This window comes from Chiloscyllium plagiosum, chromosome 19, assembly GCF_004010195.1.
Source record: "Chiloscyllium plagiosum isolate BGI_BamShark_2017 chromosome 19, ASM401019v2, whole genome shotgun sequence".
Classification (NCBI taxonomy): domain Eukaryota; kingdom Metazoa; phylum Chordata; class Chondrichthyes; order Orectolobiformes; family Hemiscylliidae; genus Chiloscyllium; species Chiloscyllium plagiosum.
The window spans coordinates 2,485,473-2,498,116 of record NC_057728.1 but is presented as its reverse complement, the minus strand read 5'-3'; the positions used below and the strand labels follow the sequence as shown (position 1 = coordinate 2,498,116).

At 41.6% G+C, this 12,644-nt stretch overlaps 1 protein-coding gene across 3 annotated transcripts in view; it reads left to right on the top strand.

Moving 5' to 3' along the window:
- dgki (diacylglycerol kinase, iota) overlaps nucleotides 1-12,644 on the top strand; it is a 253,041-nt gene that overhangs the window by 74,008 nt on the left and 166,389 nt on the right. For 2 of the 3 annotated variants that reach the window (XM_043708943.1, XM_043708940.1), the window contains exons 3-6: nucleotides 6,583-6,678; nucleotides 7,663-7,737; nucleotides 10,698-10,754; nucleotides 11,782-11,850. In XM_043708943.1, coding sequence (XP_043564878.1) covers nucleotides 6,583-6,678; nucleotides 7,663-7,737; nucleotides 10,698-10,754; nucleotides 11,782-11,850 — 297 coding nt within the window. The remainder of the gene's footprint in view (nucleotides 1-6,582; nucleotides 6,679-7,662; nucleotides 7,738-10,697; nucleotides 10,755-11,781; nucleotides 11,851-12,644) is intronic. The other variant, XM_043708942.1, reaches the window with a different exon arrangement.

The window sequence follows — 12,644 nt, the reverse complement described above, 5'->3', positions numbered from 1 at the left end:
TGCTATACTGGGAAGATGGCTGCAGATGTTGGCTATGACCTGTCAAGAAAGCCTGAGCTTCCTAGGGCACTGTGCTTGCTCAGAGCTGATTTTCTGTCAGTGTTGGCCTGTTTAAGCTGGATCTCAGGATCCATCGTGCTATGTTGTGAGGCACGCTGCTGAGGAGAAGCAACTACTGGTGCGAATGGTGATGACGTGGTCTCTACTCTTGTCTCTCAGTTGAGTTACATATACTGTGTTAAAGTCTGACACAGGAAATTGCAACTGAGTGCAAGAGAAATTGCTAGACCTTCTACAAAGATCAGTAATCACCTTTCAACCTGAGTGAAGAACATAGGAGCCATTCAGCCCTTCATACCCACTACACCATTCAATAGTATTATGGCTGATCATCCATTTCAATGTCTTTTCCCACATATACCATTACTTAATTAATATTTAGAAATCTGTCAAACGCTACTTTAAATATACTTATTGACTGAGCTTCCACTGGGCCCTCTGGGTACAGAATTCCAAATTCTCAGCCCATCAGAGAAAAGAAAATTGATTCTAAGTGGCTTCCCCCCACCCCCCCCCCCCCCCACTCCAATCCCTATTAATCAATCACTCAATCACTCCTGCGAGATCAATGGGAATTTCCCAATGACTGAACTTTCCAAAGGGAAAGCTGGAAGAGGATCAGATCAGATCTGACACCGATTTCTGGCACTTTCCCAATCCAGCCAAGCTGGAACCCACCAAAGATCCTACAGGTTTGATAATGGGGTTTCTACAGTGTATTCTTAGATGACAAAAGCACCTCAGATTCTGCAATTGCAAGCCTCGACTGTGAAGGAGTTTAATATACAGGTCCCTGTGGTTGCAGTATGAATATTGGGAGTACAGGCATCAACTTTGCAATCACCAGCCAATGAACTGACCAATATTTAAGATCTTCAGATTGTGAAGCAGTGAGAGATATAACTTTTTGTATCAAGCAGTGGCTATGCATGGGTTGATGTCTAATTATCTTATGGTTATAATATTAACTTCTATTGATGTGTGTTTTCAAGGAATGAAATAATTCTGCATTCATCATGATGCTGGCACTCTGGAATTTAACATTGCTGCCAGTGAGCACCTATGGTTCAGATGCCCTCGTATGTTTTTGAACGATTGCTAGAGTTGGCAATAATCTTTAATGAACGTGTTCATTGACATACATATCATTGAAGCTTGATGAACCTTTATTTATTGGACTCTGAGAAACATTTCCACTGTCATTTCTGAAAACAAAACTGTTTAATTTCACTCTTCAAAGGCCCAACTTTAATTTTATGCTTATACTTTCACATTCTGGACTTGCTCTCCTGAGGAAATAATTTCTCACCATAATATTGAATTTCTTTATCAATTAACAACATCAAGTAAATTACTGACCCCTGCCTTTTGAAACTCAAGGGAGCCCAATATAGTCTCATAATTTAACTCTAAGTCTTGATATAATTCTTGTGAATCTGCTCTTCAGCCCGCCAAATCCAGTATATATATTTTTTAAGAGGTGATGCCCAATCTTGAATGCGGTGCTTCATGCCTGGGGTTTGATTAAGATTCCAGACAGAAATGTGACTTTCATCCCCTTTCATATTCCAATCCAATCATTTGCCATCTTCATGACTCTCTTGTCCTTTAGAGATCTGTGTACCTGGAAACCTAATTCATTTTCCTCCTCTACTGTTACCAATTCTTGCCATGAAAAAACTATTCCACTTCATCTCGCTTGAATCAAAATAGGTGGATTCCTACTTTCTCACAGTGAACATTGCTTGCCAGTTTTCCCATTTGTGTTACATGCTTCTCTTCCTTCCTAAACCCTGCCCACGGATTTAACATACTGTGCCTCCTGTGTTGTGATAGAGTTGTAGTATTTCCTAGCTCTGGGTCAGAAGCTCTGAGATTAGGTTTCACACCAGCACTGGTTGGCTATGGAAGGGGTACATGTAATGCAGCTCAATGGAATAATAATCAGCAAAGATTTCTTCCAACACCTCCCCAATATTCCTTAAAAGGGAGAAATGTGTGGGTGAAAACCATATTTAAAAAACAATTATGTCTCCTAATCTTAAAAACTAGATGTACAGCTGTCTATTCCTTCAGCAAAGCCATCATTGTATGTAACAAAATGCGAAGGCACCAGTACAGATCCCTAGAGAGAATGATACTTCACACATCCCAACAATCTTTGTATCCCTACTTTTGCCGGAAAGTGAGGACTGCAGATGCTGGAGATCTGAGTTGAGAGTGTGGTGCTGAAAAACCATAGTAGGTCAGACAGCATCCAAGGAGCAGGAGAATCAACGGTTCAGGCATAAGCCCTTCATCAGGAATCGGGCTTGTGGGCCGAGGGGCTGAGAGAGATAAATGGGAGAGGGGTGGGGCTGAGGGGAAGGTAGCTGAGAGTGTGATAGGTAGATGAAGGTGGGGGTAATGGTGTTAGATCAGAAGAAGGGTGGAGCAGATAGGTGGGAAGAAAGAGGGACAAGTAGGACAGGTCATGTGGGTGGTGCTGAGTTGGATGGTTGGATCTGGGATAAGATGGGGGAAGGGGAAATGAGGAAACTGAAATCCACATTAATCCTGTGTGGTTGGAGAGTCCCAAGGTGGAAGATGAGGCGTTCTTCCTCCAGGTGTCCCAGCATCTGCATGTCCTTGGGGGAGTGGGAGGGGGAGTTAAAGTGTTCAGCCCAGGAGCGGTGGGATTGCTTCATGCTGATGCATTCAAGAGATGTTGTCTGAAGCCTTCTGAAAGTAGGTGTCCTGTCTCCCTAATGTAGAGGAGACTACATGGGGAGCAATGGGTGCAGTAAATGACATGTGTGGAAGTACAGATAAATCAATGTTGGATGTGGAAGGCTCCTTTGGGGCTTTGGACAGAGGTGAAGGGGGAGATATGGGCAAAGATTTTGCAATTCTTGCGGTGGCAGTGAAAGGTGCCGGGAGGGGAGGGTGAGTTGGTTGGGGGCATGGACCTGACAATAGAGTCGCGGAGGAAATGGTCTTTACGAAATGCTGATAGGGGTGGGGAGGGAAATATATCTCCCTACATTTGGTCTAGTCACTAATCTTCAATATCATGCCCTCTAATAAGCATGATTAGCTTTTTTGTAGAATCTTATCAAAAGCATTATAAAAGAGAATATAACTTACATCTATTGGCATCTCTCTATGCATTATGTTAATGATGTTATGAAGTTGGAAGGCGTACTGTACCTTTAAGACAGTTAAAAGTTAGCAGAACTACCTGACACAGCACCAAGTGTTTTGAACAAGGTAACAATGTAACATTTGGTTGAACAGCCAGATTAGCTGGGTTGCCTGGAGACAAAAAAAAATTCAAATTCAGCCAAACAGTTTAAATTATGCCCCAAAATACCAAACTTTAATCGAGGTTTGAAGTTAGTATTTTGACAATATTAACACCAATGAAACGATCCGATGCTTTGGGGTATAAGACCAGGAAAAATTGAACAGTTGGAGGAGAACTGCCAAAAGACCATCAGATGTAGGCTGCTAGTAAGAACTCAGTGAGAGGTACCTGTCTGGAGAAGGAGGTTGTATAGGAAAAAAAGATTGACACCGACCTGGAGAGCAAATCTACAGAGAAAGATACCAAGAGAAGGTTCGACAGCTAACTGGTTTTGAAATTTGAATTGTTCTGTAAATCTTAATCGGGGGTTTTATTGGACCAGTACTGTAGAGGGGAAGGTAAAAGATAGGTTAGAGAAAGGAGTTGTAAAGAGTTGTTAGTTAGTTATTCTCTGTTGGACTTTAAAAAATTAAAGTTGCTAACTTTTACTTTAAATAGTCATTTTTGGGATAGTTTTTGGCCACTCGAATTTTAATAGATTATAGCACGGATTAAATAATTTCTGTGTTGCAGATTTAAATTAGTGGAGTGGGGTGGGGTAGGAGTTTTACTCTGTGTTGAAACAATGATTACCTTAAAACAATTCAATTAGTGAGACATGACCTACACTGGCTCTCCTTGATCATGTTCAAATATTTAGTAGCTCTGTCCCTGATAAAAGATTGACTTCAAACAGATAAATCCTTACTTACCTAATTTTCTGTCCTTTATTAAAAATTGGGGACAGCATTTTCAACTTTCCAATCCAAAAGCACCATTCAGCATTTGGGTAAATTACAATGAATGAATCTACAATGTGCCCAGCCATTTCTTTCAGATCTTGGTGATTTGTCTCCATTAAATCCTGCTATTTTCTCCATTACATTTGCTTTTTGCTGCATTAAAATCAATATGTGTCTCCCCTTGACTTACTGTTGTATTCTTGCATTTTCTCCTCTTCCTCCATTGTGAAAATGGTTTGAGATTCTTCTGTTAAGCTCTATGATTTCCTTATTATTTGTAATAATCCTAACTACATCTTTTTTAATGGGAGTACATTCCAATTTACTACTCTTTTCTTAAATATATTTAAGCATTACCATAATCTTTAATATGAGTTTTTGTTCATGTCTTAATGCATCTTCTATTACTTTTCACCCCTTTTTTCATTTTGCTATCCTCTGGGCCTGTTCTTTTACTTCCATACTGTCTCTTAGTTGGTCTGTTTTTTTCAAGACTTCAATAATTATTGCTCCTTTGAACGTTGCACATTTGTTGCAATATCATCATCGTCAGTTCACCTTGAGTCTACTGGAACACAAATATTTGCCGGCAGTTAAAGAGAGGTCATGATAGTGGAGATAATATTGTTCCTATGACTGTTACACTGTGGAAGTCCTCACTTTGTCAGTCTTCCTATTCTCCCCAAAGTCACAAGCTTTTAAAACCAAGGTATTGGTGCTCCCTAACTCCTGTGCATTAGATTTCCTCATTTTCTCAGATACAATTCAACCTTCTTGTCGTTCTTCACAATAGACCTGGCCCTTTTGCATTGTTTCTAATTTAGAAAAAAAAATACAAACATCAAATGGATTACTTACAGTATGGAAACAGGCCCTTCGGCCCAACAAGTCCACACCGACCCGCCAAAGCACAACCCACCCCCCCTACATTTATCCCTTCACCTAACACTACGGGCAATTTAGCATGGCCAGTTCACCTCACCTGCACATTTTTGGACTGTGGGAGGAAATCGGAGCACCCGGAGGAAACCCATGCAGACACGGGGAGAATGTACAAACTCCACACAGACAGTTGCCTGAGGCAGGAAATGAACCCGGGTCTCTGGCGCTGTGAGGCAGCAGTGCTAACCACTGTGCCACCGTGCTTCCTGCTTGGTAGTCACTTGGTAGGACAGAATTTGTGCACTGGTGAAAATACAGATTTGTTGTTGAAGCTTTTCATCATGCACTCATCAGAACAGATGCAAGGATGCCCAATTTCAAATAGAACAACAATTTATACTAATGAGAAAATGGTGCTGTTTGCAATGTTACTCATCGTGCTTGTCAATAACACTCTAGGCCTTGTTCTCTGCAAGCTGAAAGAACATGTAGCATTGCGCCTACTGGAACTAAACAAAAGCATTTGGGGGAACAATAATTCTCTGGAGCATCCCCGTAGCAATGCCTCAACCAGTCAGAGTTGATTTACTGTCCAGTCAGCACCTTTTTCTCATGCAGCACAAATTATTGCTCCCTTCGAATAGCATTCTTACTTTTATTATGATGACTGCAAGATCAGAAAATTTTTACAATGTCATTAACTCGGTGAAACTCTGTTGCAGAATCTTATAGGGTCCTGACAGATTTAGACTGTGGCAAGATGTGTGACAGAATCACATGAGGCATCCAATGAGACCTATCTTCATGTCTGGAGCATCTCGCTCCACTTTTGTGCATTTGCTGACCTACAAAGCATGTTTCTCACCAGGCAACAGTGAGTTGCTGATTAAGAAGGATGTTTGCGAAATGCTTTGTTAATTGCACAATTTGCCTCAGTAATTTTTAGCTTCCTTTCTGACTAAACACATTAAACTCAACATTGAGAGTTCTCGATTTGGGAATCTGAGCAGGTACCTGGTGTTTGCAGCTCACCACTTGTTCCAAAGGACCTCTGGCACCATTATCTCAGGGCACGTTCTATGGGCACTAACCACATGCACCCCATGTCTATAGCCATTGGCATCCGACATATGTCAACCTCTAAGTAACCTCATGGCACATCTCTGATCCATGTACAAGATGCTTTTGCACTTCAGTGCTGCAGCAATGACACTGCATACTCAGGAACATGCACCCAGCTCCAGGCTGCATCAATTTGCTCTTTGCTCATTCTTATTGTGCTCACAATACCCTGCTTTCAATTGCTTTGGACATTCCACCTTTGCACCACCTCATTCAGCAGGACCTCCTGGTCCCTGCTCATAAAGCAGGACACTAATTCTCTCCTACCTGCTGTATCCAGGACAAATGTCAGGAACCACACTTGACCAAAAGAAATGTAAGATTCAGCCCTTGAGTAATAAATTAATGAAACTTTTGGCTGCAAAATTACATTCAAGTATGCAGTCATTTGATTTTATATTGACATCTTTTGAGAATAATTGATCCTTCTGTTACTTTTTACCTTGATAGGAAAATGCTATAAATGGTGACCATGTTTGGCTGGAGACGAATGTCTCTGGAGATTACTGCTACCTAGGAGAAGAGAACTGTTTAGTAAAGATAACGGTGAGTCACCTCAAGAGAAAAAGAATTGAACTAGAATTGTTAATGAGCTCAAGAAAACCAGATGGTGTACTTAAATAAATAAATAAGATGAAGCAGCATTTCTGAGAAGCATTTTTCGATAAATCACCCCTTACAAAACAATTGTTAATAAACAAGATGGAGCATCTCATACTAAAACTCAATCAAGAAACTAGTTTAGATCTAAATGACTAAATCTGTGAGTGATCCCTTTTGAAGATTGTTCAGTACATCAGAGTGGGTTGGTGAGAATTATTGTATATGAGTTAGAGAGGGAATTGCATGGTGAAAATCATCAAATAAACCAGAGGATGACTGAAGTTGAGGTAATTAACCAGAAACTAAACAGCCTAGCCATATAAATACTGCAGCGAGTAATTCGCCTTCTGCCTCCTCAAAGCCTCTACCATCGACAAGGTACAAGACAGGAATGTGATGGAATACTCAACATTTTCTTGAATGAGTGCAACTCCAGCAACACTTGAAAGGTTTGACACCCTCCAGCCTGCTTGACTGGCATCACATTCATCACTCTCAATATTCACTCCCTCCACCACTGACACAGTGTGTGCTATCTATAAGATAACTCTTCAAGGCTCCTCCAACCTTGTCATTAAATCCACCACCTGCAAGTTCCTCTCCAAGCCATTTACCATTCTGACTTGAATTATGTCACTTTATCTTCACTTTAGCCCAAATCTTTAAAACTCCTTCCCTTACAGCATTATAGTTTACCCATACCCCAAGAACTGCAGCAGTTCAAGAAGGCAGTTCAACACTATCTCCTCATAGGCAGTTAAAAGATGGACAATAAATACTGGCCTAGTCGGTGACACATAAATCGCATAAATGAGTAAAAACAAATCAGAATGCTCCCTGGTGAAGATTACTGTACCTTTTGTGATTTTGGATAGATGTTTCAATTTTTGTTTCTACTTTTTTTCATTTTACCTATTTTCATTACAGAAATCAGCTCCAAGGAGAAAGTGTGCTGCTTGCAAAATAATTGTGCACACAGTTTGTGTAGAACAGCTGGAAAAGGTAAGACACAACCTGATCTCTGGCATGAACAGGGCGTCAAGAGCAGAGGCAGTTTTTGGAATATAGAGTCATAATTATAGAGATGTACAGCACAGAAACGGACCCTTCGGTCCAACTCGTCCATGCTGACCAGATATCCCAACCACGACACGGTGGCACAGTGGTTGTGGGCGGCATGGTGGCACAGTGGTTAGCACTGTTGCCTCACAACGCCAGAGACCCAGGTTCAATTCCCACCTCAGGCGACTGACTGTGTGGAGTTTGTACATTCTCCCCGTGTCTGCGTGGGTTTGCTCCGGGTGCTCCGGTTTCCTCCCACAGTTCAAAAATGTGCAGGTTAGGTGAATTGGCCATGCTAAATTGCCCTAGTGTTAGGTGAAGAGGTAAATGTAGGGGAATGGGTCTGGGTGGGTTGCGCTTCGGCGGGTCAGTGTGGACTTGTTGGGCCGAAGGGCCTGTTTCCACACTGTAAGTAATCTAAAATCTAAATCTAAAAATCTAGTTGCACCCGGCCCATATCCGTCCAAACACTTCCTATTCAGATACCCATCCAGATGCCTTTTAAATGTTGCAATTGTATGAGCCTCCACCACTTCCTCTGGCAGCTCATTCCATACATGTACCACCCTCTGTGTGAAAAAGCTGCCCCTTAGGTTTCTTTTGTTTCTTTCCCCTCTCACTGTAAGCCTATGCCCTCTAGTTCTGATTCCCCCATCCCAGGGAAAAGACTTTCTGTTTTTTCCTATCCATGCCCCTCATGATTTTATAAACCTCTATAAGGTGACCAGTCAGCCTCCGACGCTCCAGGGAAAACAGCCCCAGCTTATTCAGCCTCTCCCTATAGCTCAAATCCTCTAACCCTGGCAACATCCTTGTGAATCTTCTCCAAACCCTTTCAAGTTTCACAACATCTTTCTGATAGGAAGGAGACTAGAACTGCATGCAATATTCCAAAAGTGGCCTAACCGATGTCCTATACAGCTGCAACATGACCTCCCAACTCCTGTACTCAACACTCTGACCAATAAAGGAAAGCATACCAAATGCCTTCTTCGCTATCCTATCTACCTGCGACTCTACTTTCAAGGAGCTATGAAGCTGCATTAATAGGTCACTTTGTTCAGCAACATTCCCTAGGACCTTACCATTAAGTGTATAAGTCCTGCTAAGATTTGCTTTCCTAAAATGCAGCGCCTCACATTTATCTAAATTAAATTCCATCTGCCACTCCTCAGCCCATTGGCCCATCTGATCAAGATCCCATTGTAATCTGAGATAACCTTCTTTGCTGTCCACTACACCTCCAATTTCAGTGCTGCAGTTTGCTATCTGTTGCATTTTGTGCAATCTAACATCAGAAAAAGGTAAAGTTCGTACATTCTTAATGCTGCTAAGTGCTTGATAGGGAGGCAGAAATTCCTAATTGTGTATGGAGGGAGTCACAATCATCCGAGTTCCTGGTCTCCGTGGTTACCAAGCCATACAGGCTTGTTGTCAGGCACAGCATTTAGCAGATCATATACTCCATTTCAATTTGAGACTGTTTAAAACACAATCATGCCATAGAACCTCACCTTCGTACCAGTGGACATTAGGTTGAAAGACATGCTATCTTTTTGGATGAGGTGTTAAAACTCTGCGTGTGTAAACAATCCCAGGATACAATTAATCAAAGGTGAGGGGAGCTTTTCTGTGTCCGGGTTTATTCTTATCCTTCAGTTTGCCAGGTTGTCTTTCTACTGGAGTATGGATGCACCCTCGGGTGGTACAGCAGTTTGAATGAGACTTTAAATTGAGGGCCCATCTGTTCTCTCAGGCAGATCCTACAATAGTATTCAAAGACAAACAAGAGAGGTCTCCAAATATTCAGACCTATATTCCCCTTTCAACTAGAAACAACAAGATTATCCTGTTGCTCAATATTGCTGAGCATAACATCACCATAATGCTCAACTAATACGATGGCACTTCAGAATAATTCAGTCTCAGAAAAGCACTTTTGACCATTGCTGCAAAAAATGAAGATATATACACATTGGGTTTATCTGTAATGATTAACCTGAGGGTATTGAATAAATGCATTAAGCAATGTGTTAGGTGACCTTTGGAATATTGCATGCAATTCTGGTCTCCTTCCTATAGGAAGGATGTTGTTAGGATTGGAGGATTTGAGCTATAGGGAGAGGCTGAATAGGCTGGGGCTGTTTTCCCTGGAGCGTCAAAGGCGTAGGGGTGACCTTATAGAGGTTTATAAAATTATGAGGGGCATGGATAGGATAAATAGACAAAGTCTTTTCCCTCGGGTGAAGGGAGTCCAGAACTAGAGGGCATAGGTTTAGGGTGAGAGGAGAAAGGTATAAAAGGCACCTAAGGGGCAACTTTTTCATGCAGAGGCTGGTGCATGTATGGAATGAGCTGCCAGAAGAAGTGGTGGAGGCTGGTACAATTGCAGTATTGAAAAGACATCTGGATGGGTATATGAATAGGAAGGGTTTAAAGGGATATGGGCTAAGTGCTGGCAAATGGGACTAGATTAGGTTAGGCTATCTGGTCGGCATGGACGAGTTGGACCGAAGGGTCTGTTAGCGTGCTGTAGTTCTCTATGATTCAATGCAAATCTCCAATGTACCTGAAATTTCATGAATACAGCTTTCAAAGTCGTCTTGTGCTTCCCATAAACACTGGGACTAAGTTGGCAATGTATCAGCCTGGTTCTTATGGACACAGACTCTTGATAAGCTTCCTTTCCAGCCAGCGATTATCAACTTGCTGACATTTGTATGTGGATAATTGGGACAGAAATAGGTAAACCTTGGACCAAATGCACATAAACTTGTAGGTTTCTTTCATACCTTTCATGCAGTAATTCCTCCATTTTTTGTAGGATATAGTTAGAGTGACAGATCCAAAGGAAACACAACCTTATGTTGGAAATTCTTGCTGATTTTGTTTTTATTTAGATCAGTTTCCATTGCAAGCCAACCTACCGGGAGGGAGGTAGCCGTTCTCTCAGAGAAGTAAGTCACTGGCACCTTACAAATCACTGCTCTTACTCATAGATGCTAAGGTATTTGCTAGACAAGAGGAACAAAATGACCTTTGGAATTATCATTGGAATAGCAGTGTATAAATAAACATTAATAAATAGAAATAGCTGTTCTATTGACAGTGGTTTTGAGTGAACACATTGTTTACCTTGGTACTGAATAGTACTAAAAGTTCTAGATTTGATGCACAATGCTTTGAACTGCTGTATTGTGGTTTGATACCCATTTCCCATCACAACTGCATGACTGCTCCTGGTGTGCGTATTTGCGCATCACCTGGAGAGGACTGGGTTTGGTTGGGCTGCTCCCTTCAGTTGAATAGCTACTGTGGAATGATGGGGCATAGGCAGTATTCTAAAAATTATAGCTTACTTTCAGTTTTCAGGAAGGTCATTTGAAAAGAACAATGGTAAATAAATGCCTGGTTGAATTTTATATTGGTGCAAAGCAACATGGGGAGGATAAGTTCATCAAGGCACTCACTGTCTATTCCAAACGCTTCAAGGGACTGGAGCTGATACTCTGATGTTCCTTGAGCTGTGAGGCCCAAGGTATGAGACATGCTGTGTTGGGGGGTCTGTTCTAAAGTGTGCCAAGTTCAATGGCACTACCACCATTGAATATCCTAGGGATTGCTATTGGTAAGAAACTGAACTAGACCAGTAAATAAACACAGCAGTTACAAGAGCAGGTCAGAGGCTAGGAATGTTTTGTCAAGTAGCCCTCCTCCAGTTTCCCCAAAATCTGTACACCACCTATGAGTCACAAGTCAGGAGTGTGATGGAGCAAGCCCCATGTGCCGGGTGAGTACAGCTCCAACAATACTGAAGAAGCTTGACACTATCCAGGACAAAACAACCCACTTCCTTGGCTCCACAACCACCAGCTTCCATTAGGGATGGGCAACAAATGAATCTTGGGTTAAGTCAGACTAAGAAGGCAACTCAATCTTGAGCTGTAAAAAGTGATTATTTAAAATAACATATGATCTCTTCAGCAGAATTTTGTGAGACATCACTGGGTTCACAGACGGCGTCAGGAAGGAAAATGCAAGCAATGTGGGAAGGTATGAAACTATCCACCTGCGCCATTGTTCCATTCTGCCCATTCCATTCTGTGATATCCCGAAATTAGCTTTGCATCGACAATGACTGTAGATTTGCCATTTGTTGTTCCAATACTCGCCCCACTCATCATAACCACTCATTCTCCTCTTTGTGATGTGATTCTTCATCCAAATCCCAATACTGCAAATTCCTGTGTGTAATGTCCTATTCCTCTTCCTAATCAGAAACAAAGTAAGGCTCCAAATTATTAGTATGAAGTGTATCATTTTCTATTCCAAATGAATTATCGTTGACGTTTCTCCAATATTTTGTTCACAGAGTACAGAAAAGTAGGCATTGATAATGTCACTAGACTAGTAAACCAGAACCCCAGGAAAATATTCAAATCTGGTGTCAATTTCCTCCATGGCAGATGGCAAAACATGAGTTCAATACAAAATAAGCTATCATTATAGCGACTATGTAACCACAACCATAGAGTCATATGACATAGAAACTGACCCTTTGTTTCAACTCATCCATGCCAACCAAGTTTCTCAAAACTAAACTGGTCCCACTTGCCTGTATTTGACTCATATTCCCCTAACCCTTTCCTATTCATGTATCTGTCTGAATGTCTTTTAATGTTGTCACTGTACCTTAATCAGGGGGAAAATGAGGACTGCAGATGCTGCAGATCAGAGCTGAAAATGTGTTGCTGGAAAAGCGCAGCAGGTCAGGCAGCATCCAAGGAGCAGGAAAATCGACGTTTCGGGCATGAGCCCTTCTTCAGGAATGAGGAAAGTGTGTCCAG